This window comes from Bison bison, unplaced genomic scaffold, assembly GCF_000754665.1.
Source record: "Bison bison bison isolate TAMUID 2011002044 unplaced genomic scaffold, Bison_UMD1.0 scf7180017864097, whole genome shotgun sequence".
NCBI lineage: Eukaryota > Metazoa > Chordata > Mammalia > Artiodactyla > Bovidae > Bison > Bison bison.
Window position 1 is genome coordinate 188,875 of NW_011494669.1, and position 21,622 is coordinate 210,496.

Consider the following 21,622-nt stretch of genomic DNA (forward strand, 5'->3'; position numbering starts at 1 on the left):
TAATGAAAAATGGAAATTTTTGAACATGTAATTTTTAATCTTCAACAGCTTTTAAAGGTCAGCCCTCTTCATATATGTAGAATTTTTGAAGTAAGTTCATTTCTTAGATTTTTTAAAAAAGATATATATTTAAATTTAATCTTAATATTCAAGATGCTGTAGGTAAAACATGCACATGAATCATTGTTTTCAGTGAATGCATTCAGGATATATGATGTTTAAAGTGTTATAAATCACATTGTCAACTTAGTGTGGAAGTTTTAGTCATTTTACTTCAAATCCTAGATTACATTGTGATTCATTGTACTGTTATTTAAATTTTAGTTAGGTGCATCACGGCTGTGAGAGACAAGAATAGAGTGAGAACAACATTTCAAGGGCTTATAGTACACATTTGGACCTTCCAACTTTCTTTTTTTTTAAACAAAGCTAGAGCTTATTTATTATCAAATATAGAGATCTAACATAAAACTAAAACTGATTTGGTGGTGCTGAACTCTTAGCATTTGCTTGTCTGTATCTGTAAAGCTTCTGATTTCTCCACAAGTTTTAAATTTCTTTTAATTTGGGCACATTGAATTTGAGATGCTGGTTAGCTAACAGATAAGGATTGCAAAGTTAAGATACAGAAGACTAATTTTACATAATTTGATAGTAAAATAATACATTTAAAGTTACATTTTCCAGCATTTTTCTTTGAACTGTGTCAATAATTTTGATTCTTGTAATTACACATTAATTACTCATTGCTAGCAGCTATTAGATTCATATAGTATTTTTTCTCTATGCATTTGCCTTTTTGTTAAGGATTAACTGGGTTTCTAAAACCTGTACTACAGATAAACTACCAATCACTTGCTACTTGAATAAAATTAAAACTTTGAAAATCTTCTAGTTATTTCATGCACACTTATACCAAGAATGAAGATAAGGACAAAAAAGATCATCTTTCATTCCACTAAACCCCAATAAATAACTTGACAACTTGGTCGGTTTCCATTGATTTAATTTTAAAATTTTAATTTGATTTTAATTTTAGACTAGATTATAAATATACATGGTTCAAAAAAGATTCCGCCACCCCCCCATCCATCTTGTGTGTGCTGTTTCCCCCAACCTGCTTTGCAATTCTGTATTTTATCTTGATAAACATGAAGAGGGTTTTTTGGGGGGACAGGGTTAAGTGGCAATAAGTAATGTGATTTAGAGAATAATTTTAAGCTTAACAGTTTTTAAAATTTAATGATAATTTTTACATTGGTATTTGTAGCAGCTCTTAAAATAACACAGCTTTAGTTCTGTTTGTTTAAGAAAATATGTAGAACTAAAAATACTGCAGTTCCAAAAATTATACCTTAAATATTTGGTAGAATTTCTAAAATCACTGATTTGGATTTCTGTAACATTTTGTTGTTTTAGCATGGTTTTGTGTTAACTTCATTTAGTGTTTAATCCCCATGAGAATCTTGTGAAGGTAGTATTATTGTCTTCATTTTCCTGAAGAAACAAAATTTGTGTTTTGACTATCAGCATTCACATCCAAGTCTCCTGATTGAATGATCTTTGTACTATAGCCGTAATCTTAGATTTTGAAGTGACTTTTATCCATTATTTGGCACTTTATATATTTTTTTAATCGTAATAAAATCATACTAACCTTTGTGAAAGTACTGAAATGAATACCTGTATACCTGCCATTCAACATACTTATCTTTAAACTTATATAAATGTACTTTCTACTATTCATTGGGGAAGGAAAGCATAAAAGTCCAGAGATTTTAATACATAGAGCAATTTAGATGCTGCTATAACATCTAAAAGAGAAATAGTGCAAATTCTAGGTTGAATGTTTAAATTTTCCTGAAGTAATATTGTATAACAGGAAAAGAAACCTTCAGTAAGTTCCCTAATACCTCATTTATTCAGCCCATTAGTTAATGCATTGCTGCACACATTAGATTTTTTTTTCTTGAGGTAAGTCAGGGTCTCCATTTAAACACTACATGAATTGTATATATTTTTAGCATTTGTATATTTGAGAGTCCCTTGGACAGCAAGGAGATCAAACCAGTCAATCCTAAAGGAAATCAACCCTGAATATTCATTAGAAGGACAGATGCTAAAGCTGCAGCTCCAATACTTTGGCCACTTGATGCGAAGAGCTAACTCATTGGAAAAGACCCTGATGCTGGGAAAGTTTGAGGGCAAGAGAAGAAGGGGACGACAGAGGATGAGATGGTTGGATGGCCTCACCAACTCAGTGGACATGAGTTTGAACAAGCTCCAGGATATAGTGAAAGACAGAGAAGCGTGGCATGCTGCAGTTTCATGGGATTGCAAAGAGTCAGACATGACTTCGCAATTGAACAACAGCAAGAACATACATAACTTTTCTAAAACATTATGTATTTCCAAGGTAACACAGTAGCTCAGGGACACCTAAGTACCTTTGTTTTCAGGTTATAGCATACAAGCATATGTGTCAGCCACATACTCTTGTTTTTGTTGGGTTCTAAAGCCAACATCTTTTTTGCTGCTGCTATTTCTGTCTCATAAAGGCAATATGCCTTTATTTAGTTTGCTGATTCTTTGCCTAGAAAATAAGTATCCAGGTTTGTGAGGAATTTTGTTCTATAAATCCTTGTGGGGAACCCTATGTGTGAAGGCTTTTGACATTTATTTTGGATATGCACTGGCCTTTGCTTATTGGGTGCATGGTTCAAAGATTGTTGTGACCATTGAATAGATGGGAGTGTTATGATAATTGTATTTTAAGGGAGAAGAGTTTATTATGATATTTCCTTCATATTGATGTTGCTTTGATTTACTCTATTACCGAGCTAGATTTAAATGTTAGATCATTTAAGGTCAAATTTTTAATGTATATATATTCTTCAGCAGATACAATGAAACTTTTCTTTTGACTTTGCCTTTTTGTCTTTTTTTGTCTGTTCACCAGGGAGTAACTATTCCCAGTCAGAGGCGCTATGTGTATTATTATAGCTACCTGTTAAAGAATCATCTGGATTATAGACCAGTGGCACTGTTGTTTCACAAGATGATGTTTGAAACTATTCCAATGTTCAGTGGTGGAACTTGCAGTAAGTGCTCTAAATTCCCATCCTTTCATTTACTGTAACCCTTTTCTTAACATATGTAGAAGTTTATAAAAAATCTAGAAAGAAATTTATCACACTTAAACTTTATTCAAGTTTGTGTATTTCTGAGGTGTCCAAACTGATTACTTAAACTCAGCTTTTCAGCACACATTGGCCTAAGGAAGGCAAGACCATTGGGTCTGAAAGTCTTGAAGTCATTACATTTATGAAAGAAGTATTCTGTGCCACAACCACCAAATGCAGCCTATATTCTGACTTGGTGACTTAAAGCCTGTCCTGTCAGTGATTCAGTATGAGTGATTGAGCATTGAGATTCACCACTTCAGTGGTGTTAGGGTAGGAACCAATTCCTCAGTATCTTAGGAAGACCAGATATTAATAGAAATGGTGATAAGAACGTTAAAAAGAAAACAGTTACAAGACATGGCAACATGCTGAAGTATATTGATTGAGTGTGGAGTATTAGAGAAAACCTAGATTTAGATCTGAGTTCCAGTGCTAAAGAGGCTTCCCAAATGGCTCAGTAGTAAAGAATCACCTACTAGTACAGGAGACATGGATTTGATCCATGGGTGCCCTCTCGGGTGATTCCTTTGGAGGAGGAAATGGCAACCCTTTCCAGTATTCTTGCCCAGCAAATCCCATAGACAGAAGAGCCTGACGGGCTGCAGTCCATGGGGTCAAAAAGAGTTGGACATGACTAAGTGACTGAGACCCCTCTGTCCCCCCGGCCCCACCCCAGTGCTAGAGTCGTCATTAATGTGCTATGTAGCCAAGGGCACATCATCTTCCTCACCTCTCTTTGTTTATCAATAATATGAGGATATTTTGAAATCTGAAACTTCCTAGAAAAGTGCTAAATGAAGATCATGTCATTGATGTCTGCCTTTAATTTATCTCTCCCATCCTAACCTCTGTAAGCCTACCTCAGTCCTCCTGGTCCTTTTCTGCTTTTCTCCTATTTTTTGCCAGAGTTCTTAAGCTAGACTGATAGGAACCTTAAAACCTTGACCCTAAGCAGGTGGTCACGAGAGAACACGTGGAAGTGTTAATGCGGACCTATAAAAGAACAGACTGTGCTGCTTTTTTCTGTTAGAGTTTCTTGTATTAGTTTCTGTCTTGGAAGTGGTTAGTTGTTGTTTTTTTTTTTTTAATTTTATTTTATTTTTAAACTTTACATAATTGTATTAGTTTTGCCAAATATCAAAATGAATCTATCACAGGTATGGTTAGTTGTATTTTCACCTTTGTGTCTGTGTCTGCTCAGTTGTGTCTGACTCTTTGTGACGCCATGGACTGTAGCCCGCCAGGCTCCTCTGTCTATGGGATTTTCCTGGCAAGAATACTGGAGTGGGTTGCCATTTCCTATTCCATTTCATGTTTAAGAACTGTGTTTTGTTTATTTAGAATACAATTTTGTAGTTTCTAGATAAGATGTAACTGTATTATTTTTCTAATACCTCTAACAGTATTTCAGTGATGCTTTGCAATTTGTTGGTGGTTTTATTTTTTAGCTTAAAGTTTTCTTCTTGACAGTATTTATGTAATTTAAAGGCTTTCTGACCCTGAATTAATTTATACCTAGGGAATTAATTTCTTTATGTTGTTTGTCAGGTGTGATCACCTTCATTAGATCTTTCCCATATTCTTAGGGCAAGTTAACTTTATTTATCAAAGACCTTAACATAGCATGTGGAAGACTTCAAAGAGACCCCATTGATGTTTTTGTCATCTCAGTACAGTTTTAAAAACTGCTGAGTACAAGATACTATGCTGTCAAGAGGTGATTGACATAGGAATTTAGATTTATAGCAGAGAAGGGAAAGGAAAAAAACACGCAAAAAACTCATGCTCTTCCTATAGTGTTAGAGATCAGTGTAAGAGCCAAATGGCAAGATATAAAATATTACAGAAATAAACATTTAGTTCAGTAATTTTATCTACTCTATTTTTTTTTTTTCCGTATTGGTCTCTAGCAAACATCTGTCAATTCTCCCAGTTGTGCTCTACCTTTAAACCTGTGTGTTGTGTATGTCTGTGTATATTGGACCTCTCAGTATTATGTTTAAACTTAGCAAGTTACTACTGAGATCTGTTTAATCTTTACTAATTTTCTAGTTCTTTGTTTACATACTATGATTCAATACTGTCTAGTGAAGCTGTAATATATAACTAAATGTGTGGTTGTACGTGTAAATTACAAATAGTATATTCAGAAAAATCAAGTTGGGGGGAGTTGTCAAATAGTTTCATGAAGGAAGTCCAGATCTTTATTGAACATTGGAGAAAGCATACAATTTAAATTGGCCTTTAAACCAAAGAAAATTACAGGCAGTAGGAAATAGCTTGAATTGAAGCACAGCAGAAGGAAATGAGCTGGACAAGAAATATAGAGATGGAGAATAGAATAGGAATAAAATGTGTGGCTGACTGTTAGAAGACTCCGGATAGGCATATCAGACTTGATTTGATAAATACTAGTTGTCAGTGATCATAGCTTAAGCTGTAGTTGGGTACAGTTTTGTAGAAAGTAGTGATTGCACGAGGGAAGAAAAAACAGTGAAATTTAAACAATTGAATTAACATGACTTTCTTTAAGCCAGGTATGCTTTGCTAGGGCAGTCAAATGATTAGTTTTTCTTTTGCCATTTATATCTAAATATTTTACTCTGGTCAGGTGAATAAGTCACAGAAAAGGGAAGAAAGAAAAGGGAATCTGAGACTTGGAGACATGAATGTTGATATTTTGGTTTTAAACATATGTTTTAAATCAGGTAAAGGTGAGCTGTTTACATGAACATATTCACTTGGTACTTGAAAGTATGGATTTGAACTTATGTGAAAGATATGTCATATTTTGAGAAGCATCAGGAACAAGACATGGTAGTTAAGCGTTTCATATAAATTTGGAATAGGGCTAGAATATGAAATCAGTCCTGGGTGTTCTTTGGAAGGAATGATGCTAAAGCTGAAACTCCAGTACTTTGGCCACCTCATGGAAGAGTTGACTCATTGGAAAAGACTCTGATGCTGGGAGGGTTTGGGGGCAGGAGGAGAAGGGGACGACAGAGGATGAGATGGCTGGATGGCATCACCGACTCGATGGATGTGAGTTTGAGTGAACTCACGGGAGTTGGTGATGAACAGGGAGGCATGGCGTGCTGCGATTCATGGGGTTGCAAAGAGTCGGACACGACTGAGCGACTGAACTGAGAATATGGGAAGGCTCAGACGAAAATAGTGTGAGGACTGAGACAAACAGGATTCATAATGGTTTCGGTTTAGGAGGAGGAAGAGGAATCAGTGAAGAAAACGAAACGTGAAAATAAAGTATCTTCTGCAAAGTTGTCAGGGGTTAACGACCTTTTTCTTATTTGATTTTTGTCTTAATATTTCTAAATAAAAAGTTGCTATCTTCTGTATATCTAAAAGGGTTAAAAAAGTTAATAAAAGATGATCACTGTGATTTTTCTCATAGTATATCAATATATGTCCATCCAAAAAAAATTCTAAGTTTTATTTCATTTCTGTTCTATTAGAGCACCATTTATCCTATCAAAGACATATATATATATATATCAGTTGTGTCTTAGTCAAAAGAACCATACTAATGTTGGACTTCTGTTAAGTTTGGTCTTATCTATCTAAAATGTGAAATTCATACTTTAAAGAAAATTGTCTTCTTTAGGGATTTGAGGGAATATTTTTCACTTATTAAAACTTTATCTTAGTTTTTTGAGGAAATATCTAAGTAACACTAATTTCTAATAAGATTATTTATTTATATAATTCTAAAAGTCTTGAAGGCGCACATTTTAGATGTAGTTTAATTAAAATCTGTTAATTCAGATTTCACAGTTAATTTGCTTTTTAAACTCCTGAGATTAAGATGATCAGATTCTGAATTAGTGGAGTTTGAATTAATATGATTACAAGGCATTTTCATCCTGATTGGTTTTTATCACAGTTTTAAAATCATACTTTGTTCACTTCTTCAAGCTGGACTTCTCAGTGAAATTTTCAGTGTCAAATTAAGTCTTGTAAAATAGCTCATTGTACTTTGAATCTTTAGTCAAGGAAGTGAAGATTATTGATAGGTTGTTAGTGTAACATTTCTCTTTTTAGAGTTCCTTTTTCTCATCAATGTCTCACAAATCCATATTGCAGTAAACACTCATGCTTTTTATCAAGCTTACTATTTATTTATTATGTGATTGATGATATTGCATTAAGTATTGTATAGATGAGCCAGTAGGTGTTTATTATAGTGGAAAATTTATTTAGCTTGAATAAGCTTTTTGCCTTGTCCAGAGTTGTGGTCACATTGATAAAGAATGTGATACATTTTCCCCCCCATATTTAAGGATGATGTCTTTTGGTGCTGAGAACTTTATGTCTATATATTTATGTATTTCTCATTTACTTTATGCAAGCTTATGTTTTTATTTCTTAATTATCTTGGTATGTTTTGAAACTTTAAAAACCCACTTCTTCCCTCCTCAGTTTAATTACTTTCTTTCTTAACTGCTAGGATCTTAATGTTCGTAACTTGAAGCCAAATTCTGTCATCAGTGTCATTAGTATAAATGTATTTATGAGCAGATTTAAAAAATAAAACACATAAGCCTTTCTTTTCACACTTAGCTGCCTTTTAATTGCATTGCTAATATAAACAATATATTTTGAGATTATTTTATTTTTATTATTATTTTTTTTTTTTACCATTTATTTTAAAACAGACATGGACCAAAGTCAAAATACTTGTTAATGAAACTGGAATGTGCTTTGAAGAGAGGGAGATTGTGCTATAATTTGTACTTGATGTCTGTTGCATTTCTTTGCAGACACTTCAAATCTCTTTCTTCCTGTTTCTTGTGGTGGCTTTATATACCTTTAAAAATAAAATATGAATTATAGGTAAAATGAAATATGGTTAATATTTTTATAATTGTTGAAACTTGTGTTTATGGAATGTATTATAACTTTGTTATAGGTTATATTTTCTTCTTCTAAATGTGTAAGGATTGGTATTTTGTGGTTTTTATTCTGTGTTACAGACTTTAAAATACTGCAGCAAATACCTGTTTTAAAAGTTCCTTTTAATGTTACCTCATATTGACGGTACAAATTAGGGGAAATCTGGTATTGATTATATTTTGCTGTAGTTTATTTCCACTGATTTATTTCTATCTATCTACCTGTTTGTTATTTTCTATCTATTGATTTGTTTTAGTTGGGGCATTAAAGATGCAAAATTACTACTTTGTGTCTGTTGCTAATACTAATCATCAAAATAGCTTTTGACAGTTAAAGACATTTCCTGTGAAGTGATACTAGTATGTATTTGACCATGCAGATCCTCAGTTTGTGGTCTGCCAGCTAAAGGTGAAGATATATTCCTCCAATTCAGGACCCACACGACGGGAAGACAAGTTCATGTACTTTGAGTTCCCTCAGCCATTGCCTGTGTGTGGTGACATCAAAGTAGAGTTCTTCCACAAACAGAACAAGATGCTAAAAAAGGTTTGCTCTTTACTTTTTTTGGGAAAAATATCCAAAATAACCATACCTTGAATAGTAACCTCAGATCTTTTGCTTAAAGCATTTAGTTGGGCAGAAATCATTCTGAAAGGAGAGACTAAAAGATGTGTTTTCTGTCTGACATCTAATAAATCATGAATAGTTTTCTACTAAATCTGCACAGGCTTTGCTTACTATGGCATCAGTGAGCCATTATAGTGGTACATAGTCCTAGGAGAAGGAAAAGGCCATCTGACATTGTAATTTGAGATGAATTTTTCTTAACTTGGGTTATGCAGATAAATTCTGTAAAAATATTAAAGATTGCATATGTACCCCATTCAATCAGTTACAGTCCTTTTAGAAGAGATGATTGATGAAACCGAGAAGTAAGCATGGGGCACAAGTTTGAAAAAAAATTTTGGTCTGTTTGTAAAAATAAAATCTGTTTCCCCCATTTTGGTTAATGTTTGTTGAGACTGGGTCATTTTATATTTAGCTTCTTCAGATTTACTGAGTATTTCAATTTTTAGCTAGGCGAGGAATAAATATGAAGAGGAAGTAATAAAGAATGAAAAAATGTGGTATTTAAATATACACGTTTAGAAAGTCAGTGAGGTTTGCATCTCACTGAGCTATGTTTAGAGAATATAGGAGCTCATTTTAAAACAGTCTTGGTTTAAAATACTAAGTGTGAACATTTAAGGTGAGCCTAAGGTGCAGAATATTTAGATAGTAACGAGCAGAAACAGTGGTTGTGTGTATTGTTCCTGCCTCCTAAACATACCAGCTAGTAGTGTTTCACTAATCTTTAGACAGTCTCCATAGTCAGATTGATTTCCTTTTCCTGAATTTTAGCTTTTTATTGTTGTTTTTGAGAGAAAATAAGGAAGCTTCATTTACTACAAAAATTTTGACTTGTATTTTGCTTATCAGAAGAAATATATTTTTCTTTATCCAGAATCCAAGTAGCTAGAAAATCACAAGATGTAAAACTGATTTTTTTTCACCAGAAACCCATTTCCTATGTGTACTATATAAATAAAAGTTAAGTATATCTCCATAACTTTGAAAATAATATTTTTCAATAATCCAAGAGGTATTAATAAATGTTTTGCAGTTAAGGTAAACTTTTTCTTTTATTCATTGTAAGACTAGCACACATAAAAATTTTATATTTTGCTTTTAAAAGTAAGCACCTGTATCACATTTTCAATACTTTTAGGAGTGCACTAATTCTTATTCTTCCAATTTACATTAACACATGTAAAATTGAAGGTTAAGTTAAATATTTATAATAATTTGTGTATCTTGAATTACCTTACATTTATTTCCATTTTATGTGATATTCCTTGCATGTTGTAAGAGTTTGGTGTATTTTAAACAAAGCAGTTTTTCTATAATTAGTGCTTTAGCACAATCCACAGTTTTTGAAGTTTTAAATTTTACTAGTTTATTTTCTTCTGACTCTTTAAGTGAAGTATGTGTGTAGTTACTAACTCAGTAACTTTGCTAAAATAATTGAAATTAATAAGACATTTTAAAAAGACTTCTACCACATTATAAAATTGCTGTGCTAGGTGCTGTTAAAACATACAAAAACATTTAAGACATAAGTTCCTTAAGGTTCTTACCATCTTCCCAGGAAAATAAACTTGAAGATAAATTAGAATAAAAGGTTTAAATGGCAGGTTAAGGTACCAGATAAGATGTCACAGGGCTGTACATCATTAATTGTCAAATGATGCATACAGGCCAGTTCCACTAATCAAGAGAGAACAGTTTCTATGTTGATCAGGAAAGGTTTGAAGTAGTGAATTTCTGATGTGATTTTTGTTTTAATTTACAAGACCTCGTTATTAGTAAGAAGTTTTTTTTTTTTTAAAGTGGGCATTTTGTAACAATGAAAAGTTGAAGTTCGTAACACCTTTCAGTGCTTCATTGGAAAGTTGTACTGATATTTAAGGAGCTTTTGTTAAAGTAAATTTTGTAATAGCTTGTTGAAACACAGAGGAAATTAAATCCATTTCTGAATTTTTTTAGTATATAATATAAACTCAACACTTTAAAAAACTAACATTAGACTAGAAAAGATATTTTACTTAAGGTATTAAAGTAAGTTTATTTTAGCACTTGTGGAACTACATTTTGGTCTAGATTTGAATTAAAGGAAACTTCCTATGGGAGTTAGATGCTATAGACAGATAACCCATAGATTGCCCAGTATTAGTTTTTGTGTTTACCTTTGTTGGGAATATTAAATAGCACATGGCATGATGTGTTCACTTCCTAGGACAAATGTTGAATAAATTAGCATTGTTTTTAAAAAAAAAATTCAAATATGCTTTTTTTTTTTTTTAAAGGACAAAATGTTTCACTTTTGGGTAAACACATTCTTCATACCAGGACCAGAGGAAACCTCAGAAAAAGTAGAAAATGGAAGTCTATGTGATCAAGAAATTGATAGTATTTGCAGTATAGAGCGTGCAGATAATGACAAGGAATATCTAGTACTCACTTTAACAAAAAATGATCTCGACAAAGCAAATAAAGACAAGGCCAACCGATACTTTTCTCCAAATTTTAAGGTCAGTTAAAAACATATTGACAAGTTGATGAGTGGCTCTGTGTGTTTGTTTTATTCTAGGTATATAGCTGGTGAAAGACTTGGACGGTTAATTTTTAAACTAAGTAAATTCATAAGCATTGTTCACGTAGCAGTAACCTAAAACTTTCTAATGAAATCCAGGATGCACAGAGAGTCAAAAGGCTACCTTTTCCTTACCCTGTTCTTTGCAATTTGGTGAAATACGGGGCATAGGTTGGGGAGGGGATTTAAGTTGAATATGAAGTAAGAATAGGTGAAGAAGGAAGTGGGAAGGAACTCAGCCCTTTAGGAATGATTCATATGGAATGTTTTCACTGCTTCTACCCTTCTCCCTCTCCATTTTGTTCTCAACTCCTTAGAGCGATCTTAAAAATGACTTGATTGTATCAGTCTTGTTTATACTTTTTAAAGATCTGTGGTTTTTTGATGGGACCTGCAGGAAACTGTATAATTTAGCATGGGACTACTTTCTACACCTAGTCTAGCCACATTCTCTTCCTGCAGTTCGTTCAGGATGGTCTCTTGTCAGTTCTTCAGTTGCTTCAGGTCTTTCCAATTCGTTTCCTTCTCCCTTCTCTCCAGCCCTTGGCCTTTCCCTGCCCTTCACTTGGCTGTCCTCCTTACATCCTAACCTTCGCTTCAATCTCATGTGCTCCGAAAGGCCTTCTCTGATCATCCTCTCCTCTTCTTCCTTTTTTTTAAACTCTGCCTACCTCCTCTTGTTACGGAATTATTTGATTCATTTTACTTTTATCACATGTATTTGTGTACTTTTGTTTATATTTATAGATGAGAATTCAAATCAGGTTAAAAATCTGACTTGTGAACATTCCCTAATGGTTGTTTGCCATTTTTTTCTTCTTCTCATTTCTTCTTCTGTATTGTACCTGATTTTTCTCTCTCCCTTTCACCACACCCTCTTCCTTTCTTTTTTAAAATTCTCTTCATTCCATTTTTATAACATGTAGCAAACTTAATCATATCTTATAAGTTTAAGGATATTGCTAGTAGTAATAAAAATAAAGAGGGGCTACCTGTTTCAAGTGAAAATGGAGCTAATAAGTGCCTTCAGATCTTATATTTAAAGTGTTTTGAAGTGTCTTTTAGAATTTGTAAGTTTGTTTACTTTCTTTTCTCTGTCTACATTTTCCTCAGTTACTAGCTTTTAAAGTGTGACTTACTCTGATTTTATTTTTTTTGTTTTAATGTTACAAGAGGTTTTATATTTGTTATTACAAATAAAGCTATTGCAGTTATCAGTAAACACATATAATATCATATAATGGTAAGTGCTTTGGAAAAATAAAGCAGAGATAGGAGAGAGAGTGGCCTTGGTGTATTTTTTAGTGGGATGATTAGAGAAGGCCTCTCCAAGAAATTGACTTTAATTAAGAGGCCTAAGTGAAATGAGGGAGCTATAAAATATCTGGGAAAAGAGGAAAGAGCAGATGTAGAAACCCTGAGACAAGAGTGAGCTTAGTGTATTTGAAGAGCAATAGATAAGAAATCATTTTGACTCACACACATCAGTCCAAGTGTGAATACATTGAGTGTGTTCTCCACAGGAAAGATGTAACCTGATTTTTGTCTTTAAAAGTTTCCTCTGAAAAAAAAAAAAAAAAAAGTTTCCTCTGTCCTCTCCTTTAAAATGAAGGCTAGAGGAGGGCAAGAGTGAAGCTAGGACACTAGTTGAAGGTGGAACTAAAAGGCTTTCCTGATGGAGTGGTTATTGAATGTAAGAAAAAGAAGAGTGCATAATGACTCTTGGATCATGTGGGCAGGGCTGTAGATACAATAGACTGATCAAAGAATTGGATGTCAGATCTAATTTAAATCCCACATCCACTGCCTACTAGATACGTGGCCTTTAGCAAGTGTCCTAGCCTTTCTGAACTATAGCTTTCTCTCTTTTAAAAGAGAAAGACCTATCTTGTAGAGTTGTTTTGACAGTTATTCCAGCTCTGCTTGTAAAGGTCGTTGGTTCACTGTTTAGAGCGCTGTATGATATTAACTTTTTTATTACTCCCTTTCAGTGAAGTTTTTAGGGCGAATGGAATCCTAAACATCATTGTTAATGTTATCTGTATTAGAAAATATGTTGAATTTCAGACAGGCTGTAAGTGAAATATTCTTTTGAAACTCAACTCTTTGTGAGTTGAATTTTGTGATTGAAAAAATATTATGTGGACTATTGAAATCAGTACATTTCTTTTGTAGAATTATTTCATTAATGCCTGTAGTTTATGCTTATTTAAAAAAACACGTAGTATATTAACATCCCAGTTTCTTTTCAGTGTATACCAAGAAAGAAAATGTAGGAAATCTTGAGAATGTCATTTAAAAGGTTCTTTAAAGATTATATATGTCATAGTACTTGAAAATGAATCTGATGAAGATATGTATCTTTGAGGGTGGTCAGATTTATTGATTTTTCATTTACACTTTCTCTTCTTTCTCTAGGTGAAGCTGTACTTCACAAAAACAGTAGAGGAGTCATCAAATCCAGAGGCTAGCAGTTCAACTTCTGTAACACCAGATGTTAGTGACAATGAACCTGATCATTATAGATATTCTGACACCACTGACTCTGATCCAGAGAATGAACCTTTTGATGAAGATCAGCATACACAAATTACAAAAGTCTGATTTTTTTTTTTTATCAAGAGGGATAAAACACCATGAAAACAAACTTGAATAAACTGAAAATGGACCTTTTTTTTTTTTTTTAATGGCAATAGGACATTGTGTCAGATTACCAGTTATAGGAACAATTCTCTTTTCCTGACCAATCTTGTTTTACCCTATACATCCACAGGGTTTTGACACTTGTTGTCCAGTTGAAAAAAGATTGTGTAGTGTCATGTATATACCTTTTTGTGTCAAAAGGACATTTAAAATTCAATTAGGATGAATAAAGATGGCACTTTCCCATTTTATTCCAGTTTTATAAAAAGTGGAGACAGACTGATGTGTATACGTAGGAATTTCTCATTTTGTGTTCTGTCACCAACTGAAGTGGCTAAAGAGCTTTGTGATACACAGGTTCACATCCTACCCCTTTGCACTTGTGGCAACAGATAAGTTTGCAGTTGGCTAAGAGGAGTTTCTAAAAGGTTTTGCTACATTCTAATGCATGTATTCGGGTTAGGGGAATGGAGGGAATGCTCAGAAAGGCATTTGTTGTGTGCTGGACTCTGGACCATATACCATCTCCAGCTATTTACACGCACCTTTCTTTAGCATGCTACAGTTATTAATCTGGACGTTTGAGGAATTGGCCGCTGTCACTGCTTGTTATTTGTGCATTTTATTTTTTTTAAGCATATTGGTGCTAGAAAAGGCAGCTAGAGGGAGTGAATCTGTATTGGGGTACAGGAATGAACCTTCCACAACATCTTCAGAATCCACAAATGAAGGGATTTAAAAGTAATGTGGTCATAGATAAGAAACACAGCAACAATGACTTAACCATACAAATGTGGAGGCTATCAACAAAGAATGGGCTTGAAACATTATAAAAATCGACAATGATTTATTAAATATGTTTTCTCAGTTGTAATGACTGCTCCATCTCCTGTGTAATCAAGGCCAGTGCTAAAAGTCAGATGCTATTAGTACCTACATCAGTCAACAACTTACACTTACGTTATTAGTTTTCAATCATGTACCTGCTGTGGATGCTTCATGTGCTGCCTACAAGCTTCTTTTTTCTCATTAAATATACAATATTTTGTAATGCTGCACAGGAAATTTCAATTTGAGATTCTACAGTAAGCGGTTTTTTTTTCTTTAAAAATTTATGATGCACTTATTCAATCCAATAGATGTCAGCCGTTCCACCCTTTTGACCTTACACATTCTATTACAATGAGTTTTGCAGTTTTGCACATTTTTTAAATGTCATTAACTGTTAGGGAATTTTACTTGAATACATATAATGTTTATATTTAAAAGGACGTTATTTGTGTTAAAAAGGAAATTAGAGTTGCAGTAAATTTTCAACACTGCACAAATAATAAGTCATTTACTTTTTCAGTAGAAATTGTCCCACATAATGCTTTTATCAATTTGCTATTGAAAGAATAGATTTTTTTAAATGTGCAGTGTTGAATCATTTTTCATAGTGCTAGAGTTAGGATTAAGGCTTCAATTTCACTTCTTAAATATCATATATTTGATATGCCCAGACTGCATATGATTTTAAGCAGAGTACAACTACTATTGTAAAGTTAATGTGAAGATATGATTAAAAATCATTTTTTTCCCAGAAATTTGATATCTTTCAAATTACACCTTGACCTTGAAACATTTGACTATCCAGCCAATTTATTTCTTATTGGTGTAAAATCTCATTTTCAATAACTTATTGGTGCTGAAATTGTTCACTAGCTGTGGTCTGACCTAGTTAATTTACAAATACAGATTGCATAGGACCTACTAGAGCAGCATTTATAGAGTTTGATGGTAAATAGATTAGGCAGAACTTCATCTAAAATATTCTTTAGTAAATAATCTTGACATGTTTTCCATACCTCGTCAGTTTCATTCAAAAAATAAGGTTTTAAAATTTTTTAACAAAGCGGTTAGTATTTACACATTTATATTTAAACACTGATATGTAGAGAATTGATTGACTGCTCATAAGTTAAATTGGTAAAGTTAGAGACACCTATTCCTCAGCCCTTATCATTGAAATTTATCTCACCTTGTCTTTCATAAAAGCTGAAAACTGTTGACTAAAATGAAAATCAACTATTTGTGTTTTGAAGATAGTTATTAATACTGTTGTTTGTTACAGTTTTGGGCACAGTATATTAAAGCATAACTTGTATTGTTCCAATATGTAACATGGAGGGCCAGGTCATAAATAATGACATTATAATGGGCTTTTGCACTGTTATTATTTTTCCTTTGGAATGTGAAGGTCTGAATGAGGGTTTTGATTTTGAATGTTTCGATGTTTTTGAGAAGCCTTGCTTACATTTTATGGTGTAGTCATTGGAAATGGAAAAATGGCATTATATATATTATATATATATAAATATATATTATACATACTACTCTCCTTTATTTCAGTTACCATGCCCATAGAATTTGACAAGAATTGCTATGACTGAAAGGTTTCCAAGTCCTAATTAAAACTTTATTTATGACAGTATTCATGATTAGCCTGAAATGCATTCTGTAGGTAAATCTCTTTGAGTTTCTGGAATGTTTTCTTAGACTTTTTGGATGTGCAGCCGCTTACTTGTCTGAAGTTACTTGAAGGCATCACTTTTAAGAAAGCTTACAACTGGGGCCCTGTACCATCCCAAGTCCTCTGTAGCTCCTCTTGAACATTTTTCTGCCATTATTATTAAAGGGTAGTTGAGTAAATAGCATCACCATTTTTCACTGTGGCACAGGTTATAAACTTGAGTGGAGTTTACTGGCAGCATCAAATGTTTCAGCTTTAAAAAATAAAAGTAGGGTACAAGTTAATGTTTAGTTCTAGAAAATTTGTGCAATATGTTCATAACGATGGCTGTGGTTGCCACAAAGTGCCTCGTTTACCTTTAAATACTGTTAATGTGTCATGCATGCAGATGGAAGGGGTGGAACTGTGCACTAAAGTGGGGGCTTTAACTGCAGTGTTTGGCAGAGTTGCCTTCTACCCTGCCAGTTCAAAAGTTCAATCTGTTTTCATATAGAATATATATACTAAAAAATTTCAGTCTGTTCAACAGCCTTACTCTGATTCAGCCTCTTCAGATACTCTTGTGCTGTGCAGCAGTGGCTCTGTGTGTAAATGCTATGCACTGAGGATACACAAAAAATACGATGTGTACAGGATAATGCCTCCTACCAATCAGATGTCCATTTGTTATTGTGTTTGTTAACAGCCCTTTATCTCTTAGTGTTATAAACTCCACTTAAAACTGATTAAAGTCTCATTCTTGTCATTGTGTGGGTGTTTTATTAAATGAGAATATTAATAATTTAAATTGCTTAGGTTCATTGACATTTTAATGATGGGCAGCCAAATGTAATTAATAAGTTTTTTGTAAGGTTTTTTTTTAACCCCCTGCTGTCCTTCAACGCCTGCAGTTACATAAAAACATGGGCCCTTATCAGTTTGGGAGTAGAGTACCAATCTACTCATGTTTGAGAGGCATTTAGCTTTTTTAGGATCTTAGTCTAATACTTAGTAAATTGTTTCAAGCACAATTTAAATTGCACATATTAAATAATATGCTAATCCCAAAATGTTCACGATTTTTGAAAAATCATGCATATATCTATATATATATATATTCTACTAAGTGGGGTGTCTGAAGATAATTGCCCAGAATGGGTTTGATATCTCAGATTTCAATTTTGTGGCTTTTCCATTCTTTGATTCTGTAATACGCCATCAACATGGGAAGCTTCATCTGTTCATTGTGACTTATGCTCTTTAAAAATTGATATTCCACAATAGTCTAAAGACTTCATGTTCCTGAACTTAATCTTATTATTTCTCATATTTTTAAGAGCGCAAAAACTAAGTAAGGCATATCCTTTCACAAAGCATAGTAAGGTAATAAGTGAAAGTGTAGCTTATACGAATGTTAAAGCAGATCATTTATGTAACAATTTAATGTTATTTCAAGTTTACATTTTCTCTAACTTTGAAAAAGTGAATAATATATAAAGTATGAAAAGTGTGTGTGTGTGTGAGTACACACATTTTTTTTCTTTTTAGATATCTTAAGTATGGATGAAAACCATCCTGGAGTCTAAGATCATTCTGATTTATAAGATGATCTTGGTGGTGTCTGGAAAATAGGAATTTACTGTTTCTTTTTTTTCTTAATTGCATGTTCTCACTACCCTTAATTTGAGCTAGCTTGGTTAAGTGAATGCCATCACCATTTCCATTGAGAATTTAAAAATCACCGGTGTTTAATATGCAGGCTTCCAAAGGCTCACAACAAATCAAGACCCTTAAATCTAGTTAATTTGCTGCTAATGTGAAACTTTTCTTATTCTTTTATTCTTGCCAGATAATTAGCCACAGATCTAAAACTTAGTCTTAAATGGCTAGAGTGTAAGTTTTGATAAGCAGGAATGTTTGTGAATGGAAATAGTGTAAATATTCAGTCCAAACTGGTATAAATACGTAAAAAACTAGCAAAAAAGATAATAGAGAAAAACATTTAAAAACTTCTAAAGATGAGATGAAAGAGACTGATTTTCCTATGGAATTATGTATCTGTAGGAAACCTAATGATTATCAATGGCTTTTAATTTTAGAGTAAATATATTCTTTTATGATCTTGCTATTTTTCCATCTTTTAAGAGATCTTCCAAGTGTATCAGAATATATGTAGCCACTCTGACAAATACATATGTTGGTAGCTTTAAAAGTTTGTAATGTGAAGTCAGTAAAGGACAGTAGTTTCATTGGTTGAGAATACCCTTTGGTTTTTAAGTTAGCTATGTTGAGAACAGTTTCCCATAAAAAAATCTTCACTCATAATCCCACCACCTGGAAATAGCCATTAATACTTCAGTGACTATACAATCATGTTTTTTTTCTTGTATATTCATGTATATATTTTCTTTAAATAGTGAAATTTGTACTGTGCATACTCTCAAAGCCTTTAAGCTTAGTATTTCTCTCATGGATTTGTAGAATGTTAAATTGCATCAGAAAATGGACATTGATTGGATTCTTTCTAGTGCTGCAGATGCAGATTATGTGTGTACTGGAGAGCCCTTTCCAATTCAGTGGGTCAGTCATAGATGTTTAAATATTGTTGGCATCACAATAATACATGTCTAGGTAAATAAGACAGTTACATTTATTTAGAATAGACAGGCTTAAGATTGTAGATATTTCTCTTCAAAAACTATTTCAAACATTTGCATTTTGGGATTATGTGTTAAACAGAATGTATGAAACACTATTAGTTAATTTCATCATCACCTTTCTATTTCCCTTATAAGTTGGAAAAGAAGGATGAGCTTTTCACTCTTTATAATTCCCAAACAGTTGCTCAATTTAGAGTGAATTAAACACCTGCAAAAAAGAAAGTTACTGCTGGTTTATCACTTAGCTGTCTCTATATCTGTGCTCATGAGACTTCTGTCACATCAAAACCTATTTCTTGAATGGTTCGCATTTAGCTCTGGAACTTAACCATGTTTGATAATGGTGGGCTTAGGACATAAGACTTTTCCTGACAGTTAAGAATTTTGGTGGAAAAAATTTAGCTGGAGGGCAAACCAATGTATTGATATTTTACCAACATTTTTACATATATCAGTGAAGTCAACTGCCATTTTTGAGCATTACCACATTTTAAAATAAAGCTGCATATTTTTAAATGAAATGTTTAACAAGGATTTATATTTTTCATTTTTTCAATTAAAAATAATATTTATATCTCCTTTGTTGCATGTGGATTCTCATCTGTTCTTAAAGTGGTTAGAGATTTTGTTTGTTCTGGAGTGGAGCAAAGCTCATAGTCATGGCTCTAGTGTTTCAGTTTGTCAAATCTGTTCACTGTTGTGAAATTCTTAAAATGGTTAAATGTGGCTTTCTGTAGCTTATCATTTATCAGCTTTCATGTACACTTTTAGGATTTTTCTGCCTAGTCTGTTGTCTAAGTGATATCCCATGTTTACAAATGCTCTTTCAGTTTCTATTTTCTTTTTCCATTATAATGCCCTAATGGGCAGTTTTTAAAAGAGAGAGTGTGTGTGGGTGTGTGTGTGTGTGTGTGTGTGTGTGTGTGTGTAGTGAGGTCTGGGTGGCTGGGTGAACTTCGTGTTTGAGAGTGCTAGATTCCAGTTTTAGAGATGAAATAGTTTAATTCAGGCAACCAGTTTTCACTGGAATTTTACAGCTCATCATAATGAAAATAATCTTGACCTTGCTTGACTTTGACACTCAGTAATGAGTCTTGGATATTAATGAATTTGTTGGTAGTATCTTGATACGTGCATTATTGAATTATTTTCTGAGTTGTGCATTTATCCAAAGTTGGTATGTTGGAAATGTTTATATCAAAATTCCATTTGGCTACTGATGGACATGAAAACAGAGATGCTTTCTTATGGACAGTATTTGTTTTCTTTAAAAAATTAAAAAGGTTAATTATTTTTAATACTTGGTTTTAAACTTTTTATTCAACAAGTGTTTGTCAAGTCCGTAGATGTTTGGATTATATTAGAGATCCAACCAACATCCTCTGGCCCTTCAGGAGTTTCCAATCTAATAGAGAAAATAGACTTTATTAAAATAGTTATAATATTGATATGTGACACCATGATGATTACCACACCTTCCATATGCTCCTCTGAATTTCCACCCCCGTTAAGTTAGAAGGGGCTGTTCTGACTATTCCAGTGAGTTAGCAGTGAAAAGTGGTATGACGCTTCCAAGGAAAAGCAATGAAAATAAAATCCCTTGTACAATCCTGAGGCTTCTCTACTACAGTGACCAAGGACATGATGTGTTCCAGATGGTGCAGCTCTGTCTGCCTGTCTCTTGAGTGACTGTATGGAGCAAAACTTCCTCAAATCCTCCCCCTGTATTGAATGTTAGGTATTAGCATGAGCAAGCGGTTAAGATTACCTTACACTGAGATTTGGGGACAATTTGTTACATTGCATCATTAATTGTATTCTAGCTTATGCTTTGGAAGGACAAGACCCTGATGCTGGGAAAGATTGAAGTAAAAAAGAGAAGCGGGCAGCAGAGGATGAGATGGTTAGATAGCATCACCGACTTCATGGACATGAATTTGAGCAAACTGGGAGACAGTGAATGAAGGACGTGAGAGCCTCGCGTGCTGTAGTCCATGGGGTTGCAAAGAGTCGGATAGGACGTAGCGACTGAACAACAACAAAACCGGGAAGGCTTTGTTGAGCAAAGAAGAGGAAGTTAAGAACAAAGCAAACTGGGAAAAAAAAAAACAAAATGGCAACAAAACAACATGATGCAATAAAGAAACTAAATTGTAAGTCACTCAGTTGTTATAGAGCACTTGATATGTATCAGGTACGTGGGATACAAATGAGTGAACAATAGATCCCTGTCCTCATAGATCTTACATTCTAGTAAGGGATAATATCAGTAGATAAGGAATGAGCACCACACCATTTATAAGTTAATAAATGCTGTGTGGGGGAGGGGTGGGGAATGTGAACAGGGTAAGGAAGAACCAGGTACACAGAAACAGAGATTGCACTGAGAAGTCCAAATAGGCCTCCCCTGAAACAGTGGTTAGAATTTTTCATCCTTTTAATTAGGAAGATGCACTCATCCTGTATAAAATTTTGTTCTCGCCTTTTACAACTATATTGATTTCTGAGTTTTCAGGGTTACTGTTGGTATATCTGAGCC

The 21,622-nt window shown here is 33.5% G+C and overlaps 1 protein-coding gene across 2 annotated transcripts in view; it reads left to right on the plus strand.

Annotated features, from left to right (window-relative positions):
• The window catches only part of PTEN (phosphatase and tensin homolog), a 102,826-nt gene extending 83,164 nt beyond the window's left edge, over window positions 1–19,662 (plus strand). For both annotated transcript variants that reach the window (XM_010838478.1, XM_010838479.1), the window contains 4 exons: window positions 2,960–3,101; window positions 8,476–8,642; window positions 11,003–11,227; window positions 13,708–19,662. In XM_010838478.1, the coding sequence (XP_010836780.1) occupies window positions 2,960–3,101; window positions 8,476–8,642; window positions 11,003–11,227; window positions 13,708–13,893 (720 nt within the window). In that variant the 3' untranslated portion in view covers window positions 13,894–19,662. The remainder of the gene's footprint in view (window positions 1–2,959; window positions 3,102–8,475; window positions 8,643–11,002; window positions 11,228–13,707) is intronic.
• The last annotated feature ends 1,960 nt before the right edge of the window (window positions 19,663–21,622 follow it).